General features: G+C 46.7%; 1 protein-coding gene across 1 annotated transcript in view; it reads right to left on the bottom strand.

The window, feature by feature from the left end:
- Positions 1–2,288: 2,288 nt before the first annotated feature.
- The window catches only part of LOC141088449 (protein S100-P-like), a 44,313-nt gene continuing 25,703 nt past the window's right edge, over positions 2,289–20,898 (bottom strand). The window contains exons 2-3 of the mRNA XM_073574522.1: positions 2,971–3,042; positions 2,289–2,480 (exon numbers count right to left, since the gene is read on the bottom strand). Coding sequence (XP_073430623.1) covers positions 2,361–2,480; positions 2,971–3,042 — 192 coding nt within the window. The 3' untranslated portion in view covers positions 2,289–2,360. The remainder of the gene's footprint in view (positions 2,481–2,970; positions 3,043–20,898) is intronic.

The following is a 20,898-nucleotide window of genomic DNA, read 5'->3' as shown; positions in this document are numbered from 1 at the left end:
TGCAGATTTGTATCATTATCTGCATCTCTTAACCCTTTCACCCCCTTGGGATTTTCCGTTGTAGCATCTTTGCTTTTTACTTCCCTTATTCCCAGAGCCATAACTTTTTTTTATTTTTCATCAATATGGCCATGTGTTAGGCGTCGGGATTCGCCCTCTGCACAGGAGGAATCCCAAACCATGTCTTCTCCTGCGGTCTCCCATTCAGTCTCAGTGGATCCTGCTCAGCAGAGACGTCAGCCTCAGTGTATTACTCAGACCTGTGCTGTGCGATTGATTGCTGCTGCCTCTCCACGTTCAGCTATAGCAATCAATAGCAAACAGCAGCGATCAGTCGTTCCTGAGACTATGACCGGGTTTCACCCTACTGAGCATGCTCATGAGGTGGCAACCTCTCATTGGTGGTTGCCGGTCAGCTGCTCAGGTCCTCAAGTGAGCCCGGATTGGTCCACTAGCAAGGTCCTGGCAGACTGGGATCTATAAAAGGATCTCATAGCCGCACGGCCGTGCGCTAGTATAGACTATGTGGTGTGTGTGTTGTATGCACGTATGATTGTCTCTGGTGACTGACTCATTATGAAACCCCTACCCTTGGCATGCATGTCTTGTTCAGCCCTGCCAGCTAGTGCCTAGGCTGATAGTGCAGAGTCAGGGCCTAGCGTCAGTGCCAAGTAGTGGCATCGCCTGTGTGACACCGTACGCATAGTGCGTCCAGTCAGACTCTAGCCCCAGCATTCTAGGGATTGAGCCTAGAGACCTCACTCGCGCCATATCTGCTGTGCCCTGTGATGTTCAACAGGAAACAGCGTCCTTTTACGTTGTCACTGCGGCTCTGTGGAGCAACAGAGTTCACTTCACCGCTGTTCACACCAGGTAACATTTAACCCGCGTGTTTTCGGTGCTCAACCGCCATCTTGTCCAACCATTACTTAGCAGCAGGTTCCATCTCTGCACGGTGGACCCCGGGTTGCGAACGCACCTTATTATTATACTTTATTTGGTGCGTTCTGCCAACCCTAAAACCATGTGAGGGCTTGTTTTTTGCGGGACAAGTTTTACTTTTGAAATACCATATAGTGTACTGGAAAATGGTAAACAAATTCCAAGTGTGGAGAAATTGCAAAAAAAAGTTCCACAATAGGTTTTTTTTTTTTAATCAATCATTTTTCACTAAATGCTAAAACTGACCTGCCAGTATGATTCTCCAGGTCATTACAAGTTCATAGATACCTAACATGTATAGGTTCTTTTTATTGTCTGTTATTGCATTTTATTGCAATGTTGCGGCGAACCAAACAAACATAATACTGGAGTTTTGATTTTTTTCCCTATTATACCGTTTACCGATCGGATTATTTTTATATTTTGATCGGACATTTCTGAACTCAGTAATGCCAAACATGTGCATTTTTTTATTTTTTTTTATTTTGAATTTGGGTGTTTTGAACCTTTATATTTTTTAACATTTATTAAGATTTTAAAAACATTTTTTTAACTTTTCACTTTCTTCAATAGTCTATTTGAAGCTGTGATCTTTTCTTCATTTGTGCTACACGTAGCAGAGCTTCAGTCCTCCAATGTGTAGCATAAATCATCATCTACTGTGAACGCCAGCCACGGAGCGGCGCTCATAGCAGATTGGCAATGACAAGCACAAGGGTCTCCTTTCATGGAGTTAGTGATGAGCGTGTACATTTTAGAAGCCACTGTCAGAGATTAGTAGCGGCATTGAATACGTTCACAGCCTGGTGTGGATCGCAATTCCACCCGCGGCTGTTTGGGGCACATGACAGCTGATCAGATGAGCTGTCATGTGACCGAAAGCAGGCAGGCTCAGCTCCAGATCCTGCATCAAAGACAGGGAGGCGACCTATGATGTACCTATATATCATAGGTGACAAAGGGGATAAACTTGATAGGAATGTCAGAAAGACAGAGATCATGAATGCCAAAAAAAGTTGCAAGTTTTGGTGCAATTATCTTATACCACATCATCTGCAACTTTTCTTATGCCAAAAAGTGTTGCAAATCAGTTGATAATTTTCTATATTAGATCTATATTTGGAAAACATTAACAACAGTAAAAAGTTTTGGACCTAATTGCGTTACAATTAAACTTTTCTAGGTATAATTCTACAATAGAAATTACATAATATATATAAATATATAATAAGTACTAACAACTGAATTACATTAGACCTCCTGGAATATTATAACATATTCACTTCATATTCTACTATGTATAGTGTATGCTGATATTAACCAGTCCAAAAGAAAGAAGCAGAACATATTAACTGCAGAAGTTTATTAGACAATGGTAAATTGATAGTAATAATTAATTTGTAGGCAAGTTCCCCTATCTAGGCTTTAATGAGGACTGCAGTAAGAATTTCAATATATTCTTTGAAATCCACTTCAGAGACTCCATTTTCATCCAGATGCTTTAGGAGTTTGCCTAAATCGTCCTTCTTTTTGGCATTCTAAAAAAAGAAATGATTTTAAATTATTTTACAATGAAAGACGCTCGTCTGTTATTTCTCATTATATGTACAACTGAATTAGCCAAGAAGAAGTAGAATAAACATAAAAGTTAGAATTTCCAAAACTGAATATAAAATACCCCAAAATAAAAAATGAATCCTCATACACTAGATTCTACAAGCAATGATCTGTAAGACTGAATATTTATACAAGACCCTTTGGCGTAACCATCTATAACCCAAACACCTAGGAGCTCTCCCTTAATTTCTTCTTGAAGGATCTGGCTACCTTTGCAACACTTGTATGGTTCCAATGTACAGTACTTTAACCAGTTCAAGACCAGGCCATTTACCTCCAAATCTATAAATTTGTTTTCTCATTGGGATATTCAAGTTAAATGAATTTAAATGGATTTAAATCTCCTGGTCCAGATGAATTACATCCTAGGGTACTGAAAGAGTTAGCAGAGGAATTTGCAGAACCACTAACCAGAATCTTTGAAAAATCCTGGAAAATAGGAGAAGTCCCAGAAGATTGGAGAAGGGCAAATGTTGTCCCTATCTTCAAAAAAGGAAAAAAGATGGCGTCAGGAAATTACAGGCCAGGGAGCCTTACTTCTATACCAGGAAAGATATTTTAACAAATTATTAAACAGCATGTATGTTAGTACTTGAATAAGAATATAGTAATTTACTAGAACCAACATGGGTTTGTAGCAAAACAAGTCATTCCAGTCTAATCTACAAGTGCTTCTCACTAAATTAGAATATCATCTAAAAGTTATTTTGTTCCAGTTCTTCAAAACAAAAAGTGAAACTCATGTTATATAGAGTCATTACACACAGAGTGATGCATTGCAAGTGTTTATTTCTGTTAATGTTGATGATTATGGCTTACAGCCAATGAAAACCCAAAAGTCATTATCTTAGTAAATTAGAATACTTTATAACACCAGCTTGAAAAATGATTTTAAAATCTGAAATGTTGGCCTACTGAAATGTGTACTCAGCAAAGGCACTCAATACTTGGTCGGGGCTCCTTTGGCATCTATTAGTGCATCAATGTGACGTGGCATGGAGGCGATCAGCCTGTGGCACTGGTGAGGTGTTATGGAAGGTTGACTCATCAAAACCCTGACTAATGCACTAGCAGGATGCAGCAGACCTCCTTATGTACGCTGTACAGATTTAGTGTTAGGGACTTGCAAAATTTGGGGACCCTTGACATTGGGTTGCGATCTAATCTGCTTAGGCCAAAATAGTAACTAATACCTCATGTCTTTTTATCTTTTTTCACTTTTTATCATTTTTGCAGGATGCAGCGAGACCTCTTTATGTTGGCATGGTTTTTTCTGTGTGATGCATATACAGTATATAGTGCTGAGCAGCCCGCCTGCTAATACTATGGGCGTCATTAATAGGCTGTTCAGACACTTTGCACCACACTTATCTGTGTGACTGATGTCCTATGCAAGCCCAATTTGGGTGCATTTTTTCCACTAGGCAGCCAGACCCTCTTGGGTTTACTGGCTGTTTTCATCAGTGGTTTGCACCTGTGCTGCCCCAGCCTTTATCAATGGAGGTTTGCTGCATCCTGCGTGTGCATTAGTCAGGGTTTTGGTGAGTCAACCTTTCAAATATGTTTTTTTTTTAAATTTTGGGAGTTTTTTCCTTATGTACGCTGAGGTGTTATGGAAGCCCAGGTTGCTTTGATAGCAGTCTTCAGCTCATCTGGATGGTTGGGTCTGGTGTCTAATCTTCCTCTTGACAATACCCCATAAATTCTCTATGAGGTTAAGGTCAAGCTAGTTTGCTGGCCAATCAAGCACAGTGATACGGTTGTTTTTAAACCAGGTATTGGTACTTTTCGCAGCGTGGACAGGTGCCAAGTCCTGCTGGAGAATTACATTTCAATTTCCAAAAAGCTTGTCAGCAGAGGGAAGCATGAAGTGCTCTAAAATTTCCTGGTAGACGGCTGCGCTGAGTTTAGTCTTGATAAAACACAGTGGACCTACACCAGCAGATGACATGGCTCCCCAAACCATCACTGATTGTGGAAACTTCACACTAGACCTCAAGCAGCTTGGATTGTGGCCTCTCCACTCTTCCTCCAGACTCTGGGACCTTGATTTCCAAATGAAATGCAAAATGTACTTTCATCTGAAAACAACACCTTGGACCACTGAGCAACAGTCCAGTTGTTTTTCTTCTTGGCCCAGGTAAGATGCTTCTGGCATTGTCTAATGGTCATGAGTGGCTTGACACAAGGAATGCGACACTTGGTAGCCCATGTCCCGGATATGTCTGTGTTTGGTGGCTCTTGAAGCAATGACTCCTGCAGCAGCCCACTCCTTGTGAATCTCCCCCAAATTTTTGAATGACCTTTTCTTAACATTCTTTTCAAGGCCTCGGTTATCCCAGTTACTTGTGCAACTTTTTCTACCACACTATTTCCTTACACTCAACTCTCCATTAATATGCTTAGATACAGCGCTCTGTGAACAGCCAGTTTCTTTAGCAATGTCCTTTTGTGGCTTACCCTCCTTGTGGAGTGTATCAATGACTGCCTTCTGGACATCTGTCAAGTCAGCAGTCTTCTCCATGATTGTGGAGCCTACTGAAACAGAAAAAGGGACCTATTTAAATGCTTAGGAAATCTTTGCAGATTTTCTTGTTAATTATTCTAATTTACATAGATAATGACTTTTGGGTTTTCATTGGCTGTAAGCCATAATCATCAACATTAACAGAAATAAACACTTGAAATAGATCACTCTGTGTGTAATGACTCTATATAATATCTGAGTTTCACTTTTTGTATTGAAGAACTGAAATAAAATTACTTTCTGATGATATTGTAATTTAGTGAGAAGCACTTGTAATTTCCTTCTATGATGAAATCAATGACCGGCTGGATCTGGGAAATGCAGTACAGTATATCTCGACTTCTGCAAAGAATTTATTAAGTATCTCATACTGTCCTTCTTGGAAAAAATTTCCATGTTTGTGATTGACAAGGCTACGGTTAGGTGGATTCATAATTGTCTCAGTGATCGTACTCAAAGAGTGGTAATAAATGGTTGCACAATCATTTGGACAAGTGTTTCAAGTGGGGTACCACAAGGCTCTGTCCTGGCCTCATTGTTGCTCAACATTTTTATAAATGATCTAGATAAGGAAACTGAAGGTAGACTAATCGAATTTGCAGACGATGTAAAGCTAGGAGGGATAGCTTACACTAGAGAAGACAGAGAAAGGATTTAGAAAGATCTACATAAGCTTGAACAATGGGCAGTGACTTATAGAATGGTATTTAACAGGGAGAAATACAAGATTCTACATCTGAGACAGAAATGGGAGGAATAGAGCTAGCATGTGTGAAAAAGACTTGGGTATACTAATAGATCACAGACTGTACATGAGTCAAAAGAGTGTTGCAGCAGCAAAAAAGGAAAGCACAGTCCTAGGATGTATGAAGAGAAGCATAGAATCCAGATCATGTGAAGTAATTATCCCTCTCTTCTCCTCCTTGGTCAAACCTCAACTGGAAGTCTGTGTCCAGTTCTATGCACCACATTTTAAAAAAGACATTGAAAAGCAGGAGCAAGTTCAGAGAAGAGTTACCAGGATGGTGAGCAGACTGCAAAGTATGTCCTTCGAGGAATGGTTAAAGAATGTGCGAAAGTTTAGCTTGCAAAAAAGAAGACTATAAGGAGACTTAATAGCTGTCCTCAAATATCTGAAGGGCTGTCACAGTGTAGAGAGATCATCTTTATTCTCATTTGCACATGGAAACATGAGAAGCAATGGAATGAAATTGAAAGGGACAAGATACAGATTAGATATTAGAAAAAACTTTTTACAGTGAGGGTGATCAATGAGTGGAACAGGCTGCCACGACAGGTGGTGAGTTCTTCTTCAATGGAAGTCTTCAAGCCAAGGCTGGACAGACATCTGTCTGAGGTGGTTTAGTGAATCCTGCATTGAGCAGGGGGTTGGACACGATGACCCTTGAGGCCCCTTCCAACTCTAACATTCTATGACATGGAGTTTGATAATGATTCCAACAAATTTTGCGCACCAAAAGTCAAATGGCGTTCCTTCCCTTCTGAGCCCTGCCATGCACCCAAACAGTAGATTCTTCCTCATATTGGATATCGTCATACTCAGGAGAAATTGTTCAACAAATTGTAAGGTATATTTTCTCTTGGTACCCTTGTGAATACAGTATAAAAAATAGGGCTACTATAACATTTTGTGTGAGAAATGTGATTTTTTTGATTTTCATAGATTAACGTTATAAATTTATATGAAGTACCTGGGGGTTCAAAGTGCTCACTGCACATTTAGATAAGCTCATTAAGGGGTTCGAATTCCCAAAATACGGTCACATGTGGAGGTTTCCCCTATTTAGGCACATCAGGGGCTCTCCAAATGCAACATGGCATCCGCTAATTATTCCAGCAAATATTGCATTAATGGTGCTCTCTTCTGAGCCATGCTGTGCACCCAAACAGTAGTTTACCGCACATAAGGGTTATCGGCATGCTCTGGAGAAATTGCATAACAAATTTTGGGGTCCATTTTCTCCTGTTACCCTCGTGAAAATAAAACATATGGGTCTAAAGTAAATTTTTTATGAAAAGAAGTTAAATGTTCATTTTTTCCTACCACATTGCTTCAATTCCAGCAAAGTACCGGTAGGGTTAAAAACCTCTTGAATGTGGTTTTGAGCACTTTGAGGGTTGGAGTTGTTAGAATGATGTAACTTTTGGGTATTTTCTGCCTGTCCTTATAACTTTCCTAACAAAAATTATGTTTTAAAAATTGTGTTTGCAGATCCCATAGTCCTGTCTCCGGACAATATCACACACTCAGTAACAGACACCATATTCCGCTTTAACAGTGTAACTTTACTTGATAACAAACAATCCATGGCAGTTTGCCTCTCAATGCTGGCTCCTCTAGCCTCTGAGATGCTCTTCCTGGTTCTGCGGTCCCATATTCAGCCTGAGCTTTTCCTCTCGATGCTGGCTCCTCTAGCCTCTGAGATGCTCGTCCTGGCTCTGGGCAGGGCCGCCATCAGGGCATTACTGCCCTGACTGGCGTATGGGGCCCTGTGGTCAGAGGGGGCCTGCATCGGGCCCGGTCTCCTCTGCTCACCGGGTCCCTACCGGCAGGTAAACCGGGCCCTCGGCGCTGCGGCAGTTAAACGCCATTGACATGCGGGCCCGGTGGCCCGCACATCAATAGTTAACAGCCGCCAGCCAATTGGAGGCTGGCAGCTGACGCAGGGCGCGCACCTCGCCGGCATCTGACGTCAGTGTCAATCGTTGGCTAGAGCGCGCTGCAGCGTGGAGGGAGCGCAAGCGTCGCCCACCGCTGGAACGCGGCCAGGTAAGGAGAAATTGTTTTTTTTTTTACAGCGGCGATCCGGGGGCCCGGGGGCAGAATGCTAGAGACTGGGGCAGAATGCTAGAGACTGGGGCAGAGTGCTGAACATGGGCCAGAATGCTGGACTGGGGCAGAATGCTGAACATGGGGCAGAATGCTGGACTGGGGCAGAATGCTAGAGACTGGGGCAGAATGCTGAATATGGGGCAGAATGCTGAATATGGGGCAGAATGCTGGACTGGGGCAGAATGCTGTACATGGGGCAGAATGCTGAACATGGGGCAGAATGCCAGACTGGGGCAGAATGATGGACATAGGGGCAAAATGCTGGAGACTGGGGCAGAATGCTAGACTGGGGCAGAATGCTGGACTGGGGCAGAATGCTGGACATAGGGCAGAATGCTGGACATGGGGCAGAGCTGGAGACTGGGGCAGAGCTGGAGACTGGGGCAGAATGCTGAACATGCGACAGAATGCTGAACATGGGGCAGAATGCTGGACTGGGGCAGAATGCTGAACATGGGGCAGAATGCTGGACTGGGGCAGAATGCTGGACTGGGGTCAGAATGCTAGACATGGGGCAGAATGCTGGAGACTGGGGCAGAATGCTGGGGACTAGGGCAGAATGCTGGGGACTGGGGAAGAATGCTGGGGACTTGGGAAGAATGCTGGGGACTTGGGGCAGAATGCTGGAGACTGGGGCAGAATGCTGAACATGGGGAAGAATGCTAGAGACTGGGGCAGAATGCTGGACTGGGGCAGAATGCTGGACTGGGGCAGAGTGCTAGACATGGGGCAGAATGCTGGAGACTGGGGCAGAATGCTGAACATGGGGCAGAATGCTAGACTGGGGCAGAATGCTAGAGACTGGGGCAGAATGCTTAACATGGGGCAGAATGCTAGACATGGGGCAGAATGCTGGGGACTGGGGCAGAATGCTGGAGACTAGGGCAGAATGCTGGACATGGGAGCAGAATGCTGGAGACTGGGGCAGAATGCTGAACATGGGGCAGAATGCTAGAGACTGGGGCAGAATGCTGGACTGGGGCAGAGTGCTAGACATGGGGCAGAATGCTGGAGACTGGGGCAGAATGCTGAACATGGGGCAGAATGCTAGACTGTGGCAGAATGCTAGAGACTGGGGCAGAATGCTAGAGACTGGGGCAGAATGCTGAACATGGGGCAGAATGCTAGACATGGGGCAGAATGCTGGAGACTGGGGCAGAATGCTGGAGACTGGGGCAGAATGCGAGACACTGGGCAGAATGGAGATACGGGGCATGATTGGAGACATAAGGGGCAGGGTTGGAGACAGATCGCACAGGATCATGGGGCAGGATGGATACGATGGAGATTATCTGGGGCAGAATGGATACTCATGAGGGCGGGATTGGAGAACACATGGCTAAAGCCAGGAATGAGACACATGGGGGCCAGGATGGGGGATATTATTACCATAGGGGCTAATTAAGGGATATTATTACTGCAGTGATGTATTTAATTTTTTGAGTATACTGTTTTAAATGGGGAGGGCGGTCCTTTTACTGTGCAGAGCGACACTATGTCGCCTTTTTTTCTTCATGTGGTGTAATGTAGAAGTTGGGAAAAAATAAGTAATGTGTTCTGCAAGCGGAGCTCTAGATAACTGTGTTATTTCCTGCAGAGATGAGCCCTGGCTGGAAGACGTGATGGCGATCTGTGCTGGATGAATGAAAAGCAAGGATGAAGGACTTCACCTAGAGACATCACTGGTGAGTTAGTGTATTACCTGTACACTGACACTATACATTGTATACTGTAGTGAAACCTCCACCAGGGGGAGCTGGTAAGGGAAGAGAAGTTACACACTAAGAGCAGCAACCCTGAGCAACAGCACAGGTGCCACAGGTAATGAGAGAGAATAGTCAGACGAACCGAGTCAGAAACTAGCAGGAGCAGACGTACTAGAAGGAGCAGCAATACACGTAGTCAAAATACCAAGCCGAGAGTCAGAAAGCCAGAACATGAGCATGGGGTCCAAAACGTGAGACAAAATACGTGGTCGGGGTACAAGCCGAGGGGTCAGATGTCAGAGAGGGAACGTAACAGCAGAGACGAATACCAAGAGACGGGGTCAGAGATCAGTCCGGGTCATACACGTGAATATCAGTCAAAGGCAGGAGGATCACCAAGGTACAAGGGTCAGAGGCTCTAAACTGGAAGCTTGAGCTATCACTAACACTGGTCAGCAGGCTGTGAGAGACTGAAATAGCCCAGCTAGCTCCAGAACGAGGCTGAGGAGATTAACCCCCGCATTACCAGTCTGGAGTGAAGACAGCAGAAGATAAACTCCGGACTGGACCATGACATATACTATATACAGAGGTCCTGTGTATAATGTCACCACTGATCACTGTGTTACCTGTACAGTTATGGCCAAAAGTTTTGAGAATGACACAAATATTATATTTTCACATGATCTGCTGCCCTCTGGTTTTTATGTGTGTTTGTCAGATGTTTTTATCACATACTGAAATATAATTGCAATCATATTATGAGTAACAAAAGGTTATATTGACAGAATGAGTTAATGCAGCAAGTCAGTATTTGCCGTGTTGACCCTTCTTCTTCAGGACCTCAGCAATTCTCCCTGGCATGCTCTCAATCAACTTCTGGATCAAATCCTGACTGATAGCAGTCCATTCTTGCAAAATCAATGCTTTAATTTTGTCTGAATTTGAAGGTTTGTGTTTGTCCACCCGTCTCTTGATGATTGACCACAAGTTCTCAATGGGATTAAGATCTGGGGAGTTTCCAGGACATGGTCCCAAAATCTCTATGTTTTGTTCCCTGAGCATTTAGTTATCACCTTTGCTTTATGGCAAGGTGCTCCATCATGTTGAAAAAGGCATTGTTGATCGACAAACTGCTCTTGGACGGTTGGGAGAAGTTGCTCTTGGAGGACATTCTGGTACCATTCTTTATTCATGGCTGTGTTTTTAGGCAAGACTGAGAGAGAGCCCATTCCCTTGGCTGAGAAGCCACCCCACACATGAATGGTTTCAGGATGCTTGACAGTTGGCATGAGACAAGACTGGTGGTAGCGCTCACCTGGTCTTCTCCGAATAAGCCGTTTTCCAGATGTCCCAAACAATCGAAAAGGGGATTCATCAGAGAAAATGACTTTACCCCAGTCCTCAGCAGTCCACTCCCTGTACCTCTTGCAGAATATCAGTCTGTCCATGATGTTTTTTCTGGAGAGAAGTGGCTTCTTTGCTGCCCTTGCTCCAAGAGTCTCCGCCTCACAGTGCGTGCAGATGCACTCACACCTGCCTGCTGCCATTCCTGAGCAAGCTCTGCACTGCTGGTAGCCCGATCCCGCAGCTGAAACACTTTTAAGAGATGGTCCTGGCGCTTGCTGGTCTTTCTTGGGCGCCCTGGAGCCTTTTTGGCAACAAGGGAACCTCTCTCCTTGAAGTTCTTGATGATGCGATAGATTGTTGACTGAGGTGCAATCTTTCTAGCTGCGGTACTCTTCCCTGTTAGGCCATTTTTGTGCAGTGCAATGATGACTGCACGTGTTTCTTTAGAGATAACCATGGTTAACAGAAAAGAAACAATGATGCCAGCACCAGCCTCCTTTTAAAGTGTCCAGTGGTGTCATTCTTACTTAATCATGACAGATTGATCTCCAGCCCTGTCCTCATCAACACCCACACCTGTGTTAATGGAGCAATCACTGAAACGATGTTAGCTGGTCCTTTTAAGGCAGGGCTGCAATGATGTTGAAATGTGTTTTGGGGAATAAAGTTAATTTTCTAGGCAAATATTGACTTTGCAAGTAATTGCTGTTAAGCTGATCACTCTTTATAACATTCTGGAGTATATGCAAATTGCCATTAGAAAAAATGAAGCAGTAGACTTTGTAAAAATTAATATTTGTGTCATTCTCAAAACTTTTGGCCATGACTGTACATTATATACAGAGCTCCTGTGTATAATATTATTCATCACTATATTACCTGTACACAGACACTGCATACTAAGTACAGAGAGATCTCCTGTGTATAATGCCACTTATGGTGATAGTATTTTTTTTTTATTAATGATCAGTACTGTAGTATTCAGTCACCATGTGGTGGTAATATGTGGTCTGGGCATGGTGTAGTGGTATTTGTTCCTTGTATATGATATTATTGGTCATTTTAAAAATTGAAAAATAAATAAAAATATACCTAAAGTGTATTGCATATTTTAACAAATATTTAATAGGCTACAGTAGAGTAGAGCCTGGCCAAAAGTGTCTACCCTGTTATATAAAAATATTTTGTCCAAAGCAAAAGCTGCCGGCTATATGTGTGATCTGGTGATGGGAACTGTTAATGTGTGAAAGGTGAAAATGGAGTTTTTCCAAGAGAGAGCGGTGGGACTGTGAACAGTTTGAGGGGTGGAGGCGGGGCTGGGGTGGAGCCTGGGTGGAGTCTCAAGGGGGCCCTGAAAATTTTGCCAGTATGGGGCCCCGAAATTCCTAGTGGCAGCCCTGGCTCTGGGGTCCCCATATTCATGCACTTCACCATACTGGTACCCACTCCAGCTTCCCTTCACTGGGAGATGAAAAGGTTCCTCTGTCCTGATTCGAGCCATAGGCCCTGGATTCTCTAAAGGATACCGATGTACCAAGTGGCGGCTGACCGCATTCTTCTTTTCCCAAGCGTTCTGTGCCTTTCCGTACTGTATGGCCCTCTGGCTTGTTCTGCTTTCTCCCAAATCACTCTCCAGCACTTTCTTAACATTACAACTATAATACACTACTGTACAATGCTCCCACTGACTGACTGAGAATCAGGAAATGTCCCACTGACAAACTCATTCACTCTTCCCTCTCCCAACTTGGAAATCCCCTTATTTCCTTAACTATTCTTATACTGGCAAACTAGGTTTCCTGACTCTATTCTGCCCCACTATACTAAACCCAATTAAATCCTAATTTATAGCTATCCTCTTATCTTGTCCTTCACATCTTTCCCTAATGTAGTCACAATAACAAAACACTCAGAATAACATCTGCAAGGTGTTTGTATGTTCTCCCCATGTTTGCGTGGGTTTTCTCTGGGTACTCCGGTTTCCTCCCACACTCCAAAGACATACTGATAGGGAGGTTAGCTTGTGAGCTGGGGCGTAACTATCACAGTCGCAGGAGTCGCCACTGCGACCGGGCCCGGAGGCAGTCAGGGGCCCGGCAGGCATATCTCCCAATCGTCCCGATTCTCACGGGACAGTCTCATTTTTGACCCCCCCACCTGCATCCCACACTGCACTGAGCCGCCACACCCCCCATGCACCCCATCCTCACCCTCCCGAAAACACCCACCGCACTGACAGCAGCCCGTCGCTCGGCTGTTTTCTCCGATGTGCGCACAGGACCCGTGATGAGGTCACAGGAGGGGAGGAGTCATGAGTCACATGATCAGGGGCTTGGTGTCTACAGGACTGTGTAGGAGGTGTATGGAGCGGAGCCGTGTGTGTACGAGGTGTACGGAGCGGAGCCGTGTGTGTAGGAGGTGTACGGAGCGGAGCCGCATGTGTAGGAGGTGTACGGATTGGAGTTGTGCGTATATTTTGGCATGGGGGGCCCAATTGGAAAGTTCACACCGGGGCCCATAACATTGTAGTTACGCCACTGCTTGTGAGCCCTAATGGGGACAGTTCCGATAATGTCTAAAGTACTGTGGAATTAATGGCGCTAGATAAGTGAGTAAAATGAATAAAATAAATAAAAAAATAGATATAATACACATACACAATATAACAACCACATTATTATAAATAAGGTACACGTAAGCATCATTTATATTATAACATTAGGGGGAGATGGGCATGACAGCTTCTGTCACACTTTTACAATAGCAGGGCTGTCTGGGTCTCCTCTGAACCAGCAGCACCTGCTATATCTCTCCACATAATGATCACAGCATTTCTTTAGCGTTGTGTAGACTGTTTTTCATTAGGTCTATAACATCACGTGATTAAAAACTGACTAGCTGAATCCTCCAGCAATCAAGAAGGCAGAGATAATAAATGATCTGTATCTTCTCTGTGGGGAGTACGGTTGTTTCTGACAGCTGGATCTCAGTTTTAGAATGTCACTATAGATTAGGATCTGGACCACCTGGGTATTTAAAGTCTATGGTTGGTCTGAAAGCGGTTAAGGGAACCTGACATGAGATTAAAGGGCCTGTCACACTAAGCGATATCACTAGCAATATCGCTATAACGTCACCGATTTTGTGACGTTTGTAACGGGGTCTTCCAATCTCGGGTACCTCTTTCAGTACCACCCCGTGTTTCCGGAGGTCCACTCTGCTTTGGCTGGAGTCTGAATGAAGGACGCTGGCTGGAATTCCTTGGTTACATGGGCGCATATAAAAGATCACGGCTTCTCCACGTATTTCCAGCCTGACAACACTTTACTCACAGGACACAGAATATATCACACAGATACAGAGGGCAGGCCAATAGAAAAGCGGTAGGCCAGATATACATTTCAATAGCCGCAGGTGGCCGGAGCCTGCTGATATTTACTGTGGGAATTACAAAGGTGTGTGGGGGGGAAGGGGCGGACAAAAGGGGAATATCGTTTCCCCTCTGCCCAGGGCGCAGCCTGCGGGCTGATGCATTAGGGACATGCATCTCCCATGGAACCTATTATACATACATATAACTGCACAACATATTCTGGGTGCTGCGTGGTTCTGTAACACGGCTCCCCCTTTTCAGCGACGCGATCGGCATACACAGTCTGATCCTTAACGGATCGGTTTGGGGATGACTGAAGATTATGGGGTTGGTACAAGTTCCGTTTGTCGACTTAGTCCATCGGCGTTACCGTTTTGTTTGCCGGGTCTGTAGTGGATGGTGAAGTCCAGAGGTTGTAGGGCTAAACTCCACCACAGCAATCTGGCGTTGTCTCCGGAGACCCGATTAAGCCAGACTAGGGGATTATGGTCCGTTAGGAGGGAAAACTGTCATCCATACAAATATGGTTGCAACTTTTTGAGTGCCCATACGACCGCCAGGCACTCCTTCTCGATGGCCGGATAGCTTACTTCACAGGGCAGTAGTTTCCGACTCAGGTAAGCTACCGGGTGTTCTTGGCCGTCCGGCCCGACTTGGCTCAGTACTGCCCCCAATCCAAGCATAGAAGCGTCTGTGTGAACAAGGAAACGTTTAGTTGGATCGGGTGCAGCCAATACAGGGGTATTGGTGAGGGCGTCCTTTAGTTGGCGGAAGGCTTCCTCACACTCTGGTGTCCAGGTTACCTGGCGGTGTTGGTTCTTACGGGTCAGATCAGTGAGTGGCTTGGCTACGCTTCTGTAATTGGGAACGAATTTCCTGTAATACCCCGCTGTCCCTAGAAACGCCATGACCTGGGTTTTAGTGCGTGGGGTGGGCCATTTGGCTATGGCCTCAGTCTTGGCTGGTTTTGGTAGCTGTTTCCCACTTCCCACCCAATGCCCTAAATACTGAACCTCTGCTTTGCCCACGTGACACTTGTTTGGGTTCAGGGTGATTCCGGCCTGGTGGATCCTGTCCAATACTGTCTCTAGGTGATTTAGATGCTCTTCCCATGTCCCACTGTCGATGGTGATGTCGTCCAGGTAGGCACAAGCATAGTCCTGGAGACCATCCAGAAGCCGGTCAGCCAACCTTTGGAAGGTCGCCGGAGCATTCTTCATCCCGAATGGCATAACTCGAAACTGGAATAAGCCGAACGGGGTGACAAATGCCGACTTGGGAATAGCGTCAGGACTAAGGGGAATCTGCCAGTAGCCTTTGCATAGATCGATGGTGGTCAAATACTTTGCCCCCGCCAGCCGGTCTAAGAACTCATCCACACGCGGCATGGGATATGCATCCGTCACTGTTTTCTCATTGAGCTTACGATAGTCTACACAAAACGGTGTAGTCCCATCCTTCTTGGGCACTAACGCTACAGGGGATGCCCACTATCTGACTCTTCAATGACCCCTAAACGCAACATCTCTTGTATCTCTTGTCGCATCCCCTCTCGTACAGACTCAGGGACGCGGAAGGGGTTTTGTCGCAGGGGGGTTTGATCCTGGGACTCAACCTTGTGTTGTACCAGGCGAGTGTACCCTGGTCTCCCCGAAAACATCCCTGTCGCTGCCTCAACAACTCCTCCGCCTGCTGTCTCTCCCGGGGGCCTAGGTCTTCACCCAAGTGTACCTGGTCCCATGTTTTAGACTGAGTCCTTTCCCCTAAGACATCCGGCAAGGGAAGTCTGGCTAAATCCTCTGCTTCAGGTGCACAGATGGCCACTACCTCTTCAGGGCGCTCCCGGTAGGGCTTCAGCATATTTACGTGGAACATGCGGATAACCCTGGGGTCGTCACAATCGGCGATATTATAGGTTGTGTCGGCTATTTTCCCCACTACCTGGTAGGGCCCCTGCCATGCAGCTTGGAACTTGTTCTGCTTAGTGGGCTCTAACACCAGGACCTTCTGTCCTATTTCCAAGGTGCGCTCTCTGGCCCTCCGATCATACCATACGCGCTGGCGCCGCTGGGTCGCCTGCATGTTCTCACGTACAGCCTGGGTCAGCTCCTGTAGGCGGTCCCGGAATTCCAGCACATAGGGTACAATAGGTACCCCTTCTATGAGGCCCTCCCCTTCCCAGTGTTCTAGCACTAAGTCTAAGGGCCCCCTTACCCATTTCCCGTATACCAGTTCGAACGGCTAGAACCCCGTGGATTCTTGGGGCACCTCCCGATAGGCAAACAGGAGGTGTGGCAAGAATTTCTCCCAGTCCCTGTAGGTCCTGGTAAAAGTCCCAATGAGCTGTTTTAATGTCCCGTTAAAGCGTTCACACAACCCATTGGTTTGCGGGTGGTACGGGGCGCTTCTAATGGACTTTACGCCGCACAGCTTTCACAGTTGGTTGGTCACCTCTGCTGTAAACTGAGTACCCTGGTCCGAGATAATCTCCCGGGGAAATCCAACCCGTGAGAAAACCTGGAGCAGGGCGGCCGCCACCGTCTCTGCCAGTATGTTAGGTAACGCAACCGCCTCTGGATACCATGTGGCATAATCTACCACTGTCAATATATACCTTTTCTCTGATGGACTGGGTTTGGCTAACGGCCCTATCAGATCGACCGCTACTTGGCTAAATGGTTCCTCCACAATGGGGAGGGGGCGTAATTTGGCCTTGCATCGATCCCCCCTCTTGCCAATGTGCTGGCAACTGTCACAGGTCTGGCAGTACTGACGAACATCATAGGTTACCCCCGGCCAAAAGAAGCTTTGTGTCAGACGATGCCTGGTGTGACTGACGCCAAAGTGCCCGGCCAAGGGTTTGTCATGAGAGATTTGCAGTAACTCCTGCCTATACTTCTTGGGAACTACCAGCTGTCGTTTTATAGTGGAGCTCGTCCCTGTGTGGTGCTGCTCTGTGATCCGGTAGAGGAGTCCCTGCTTCCATACAAACTGTTCCCCTTCCAGTACCCCTCTCCCCTCCTGTGCCTTCCCACGATATCCCTCCAATGAAGGATCCTCAAGTAACTCCCTCTTAAATTCATCTGGGGTGGCCCAAGAAATGTGTCTGGCTATGGGAATACATGTAGGGCTGGGATGTCTTACCTGGGCCTCCTCTGAGTGTGATTCTGCCTCCGCAGCTCGAGCTTGTCTCCGGGTGGTCACAGGATATGTCTCAGCCAGAGGGGCAACCGAGATTGCAGACAACATGGGCTCCAAGTCATTTCCCAGCAAGACGTCTGCAGGCAAATCCTCCATCAAGCCGACCTCAACAAGGCCATCCCCGACTCCCCAGTTCAGGTGAATCCTAGCAGTGGGCAGTCGATGTATAGCTCCCCCTGCTACACGGACTGCCACTGTCCGGTCCGTCTTCTCTTGGTCCCGGACGAGATGAGGCTTCACAAGGTTCAAAGTTGCCCCGTAATCTCTTAGTCCCTGCATACGTTTCCCATTAACCCACACGACCTGTCGATGCTGTTGTCGATTATCTGCCTGGGCTGCCTGCACGGGGTCTACTTCATGCAGCACTTCCTCCATCTCTTCCACCCCTTGGTTAGTCGTAGCCCCCAATGCTGGGTCAGCTTCGCCTTGGTAGCAGTGTACAGCAGCCCGGCTGAAGGTAGCTGTTCCCGCCTTTGGCCACTGGGTATGCTGAGTCCGGTTGGGACATTGTCTTTGCAGGTGGCCCAGCTGACGGCAGGTGTGGCATCGCGCCCCAGGGGGACTGTGGTAGACCGGGTTTCTAGCTGGTCCCCCTACAATCTTCGGTGGTTTGGGACCCTCCAGGTCCATGGGCGGGCCCCTAGTAACCATCTTTGATCCGGACAACTGAGGCCTCCTGGCATCATGATGTTCATCGGCCTGACGAACGGCTTCCTCAAGAGTCGTTGGCCGCCTGTCCCGAAGCCATTCCTGTGGCTCGGGGGTTAGTCCATTAAAGAATCGTTCTAACGAGAAGAGCTGGAGGACGTCCTCCTTAGTGGTTGCTTGGCTCCCTTGTAGCAGTGACCGCCGTAATTTACAGGCCCATTCAGCGTGGGTATCGGTTACGCGTTTTATAAGTCCGGGGAACTTTTGGCGGTATGCCTCTGGTGTTAGCGCATACCGGGCTGTTATGAGTTCATTTTCTCCTTCACCTTTGATGTCCGATGGACTCCCTCTGCTGGTGGAAGGAGGTAGTGAAATTGATTTGGATGGGAAAGATCTGTCATCTGAACAGGTGGAGTGTGATTGGACATCCGGAATCTCTGAGTGGATATAAGGCAGCTGACGCCCTACAGGGTTGCTGGTGATCCTTTCTGCTCTGAGCTCTTGCATCCAGTTTAGTTCCTGTCTACTAAAGCTAAGTTTTTGCTCTGCTATTATTTCATGAGACTTTGTCTGGTTTACTTAGTGTTTGTGTTCAGCCAGCCCTTGCTGGGACTGGCTGAATTCCATTTTTGTCTCTGATCAGTTGATCTCTTTGCTCTGTTTTCAGAATATACCTGAGTGCTGATGTAGTGATTTTGAAGTCTAGCAACTTCAGGGCCTTTTTTCCTATCAGACGGTTGGGACATTTTTGGTAGGGTTTTTTTGCGGATTGCAGCCAGCATCTTTTCTGTCCTGTCCTATCTAGTTAGTTGGGCTCCATCGTTTGCTCAGCCTGTCTTTCTGTCTGTGTTTGTGTTTTCATCTGTTTTCACCGTCAATACATGTTGGGGGCTGTCTATTGCTTTGGGGTCTGCTCTGGGGTAGTTTAGATTTCCCCTTTCTTTAGGCTTATTTAGTTCTCTGGCTGTGACAAGGGGTCTAGTACCACCGTAGGAACTCCCAACGGCTACTGTTAGTTGTTGTGAATAGGATCAGGGGTCTGTAATCCGCTAGCTACCAACCTCTCCGGTTTTCTGGACTTAGCTTGTATTTTTGTTTTTTCCTCCTCCGGTGACTCATTCATAACACTGGGCCAAGATCACTTCTTTGATCCGCTCATAGTCCATACAGTCCTCATCAGGTACCGTGCGATAGGCGTCCGCTGCCCGGCCTGTCAGCTTGCTGGCCAGAATCTGAACCCGTTCCTCCGGTTTTACTTGATTAAGGGCACACTGCCGCTCAAAGTCCTGCAGAAAACCATCAATATCTTCTTCTGCCTCCCCCAACTGTCAGAAGGCACTATACTGGATCTTTTTGTGGCTTACTGTTGAAGGTACCTGGTTGAAGGCCAGAGCTCCCCCTGCTCACTGACTCTCCTCTCTCCGCTCTGCCATCTCCATCTTAGCCAGCTCCACTTTGGTCCGCTCTGCCATCTCCATCTTGGCTAGCTCTATCCTGGTCCACTCGGCCATCTTTTCCTTCAGATCAGTACGCACATCAGCCATCACCTCTCATATGATCTCTACTGCAGGGTTTGGGCCATAGAACGCCAGTCTGTTCTTTACCTCCCTCTGCAATTCAGTCTCCTCCACGTTCACATTGGGGGGCGCTGCACTGTCGTGTTCCATGATGGCTGCTATCAAATCCGCTTTTGTTTTGTTGCTGGCGATCAACCCTCGGACTTACACCAGATCTTTTAATGTAGTCATCTTTAACTTCTGGTAGTTGTTTTCCATTCATTCCTTTCCTCCTGTAGAAGGGGTATCATATCCCACTGGCTGCCACCAGTGTAACGGGGTCTTCCAATCTCGGGTACCTCTTTCAGTATCACCCCGTGTTTCCGGAGGTCCACTCTGCTTTGGCTGGAATCTGAATGAAGGACGCTGGCTGGAATTCCTTGGTTACATGGGTGCATATAAAAGATCACTGCTTCTCCACGTATTTCCAGTCTGACAACACTTTACTCACAGGACACAGAATATATCACACAGATACAGAGGGCAGGCCAATAGAAAAGCGGCAGGCCAGACATACATTACAATAGCCGCAGGTGGCCGGAGCCTGCCGATATTTACTGTGGGAATTACAAAGGTGTGGGGGGGAGGGGCGGACAAAAGGGGAATATCGTGTCCCCTCTGAGCTGATGCATTAGGGACATGCATCTCCCATGGAACCTATTATACATACATATAACTGCACAACATATTCTGGGTGCTGAGTGGTTCTGTAACACCGTTATAGCGATATTGCTAGCGATATCGCTATGTCTGATACTTACCTCCGACCGGCTCCCCCGCTGCTCATCGCTGGTCATGCGAGAACGTCCTGGACCGTTTCTCGTCGTCAGCTTCCTGCTGGGCTTTCTGTGGCGCCGACGAGCGACGCGTGGACGCGGGTGGAGGACGTCAGGATCGCCTCGTCTGACAGGTAAGTAGCGACTCCTGACCCCTGCTATGTCGCTGGTGAGATCTGCCTGTGTGGCAGCTCACTAGCGACCACTTAGCGATGCACCAGTGATCCTGACCGCGTCATATCGCTGGTCGGGATCGCTGGTGCATCGCTAAGTGTGACAGTACCTTAATGCTGCCCAAACCACAGGCAGCATGAATCTGACACTGGGTGCATTATTGCAGACATATAT

Source organism: Dendrobates tinctorius, unplaced genomic scaffold, assembly GCF_039654945.1.
Source record: "Dendrobates tinctorius isolate UK_male_01 unplaced genomic scaffold, ASM3965494v1 ptg000039l, whole genome shotgun sequence".
In the NCBI taxonomy this organism is placed as follows: Eukaryota; Metazoa; Chordata; class Amphibia; order Anura; family Dendrobatidae; genus Dendrobates; species Dendrobates tinctorius.
This window is presented reverse-complemented; position numbering and strand designations above follow the sequence as displayed.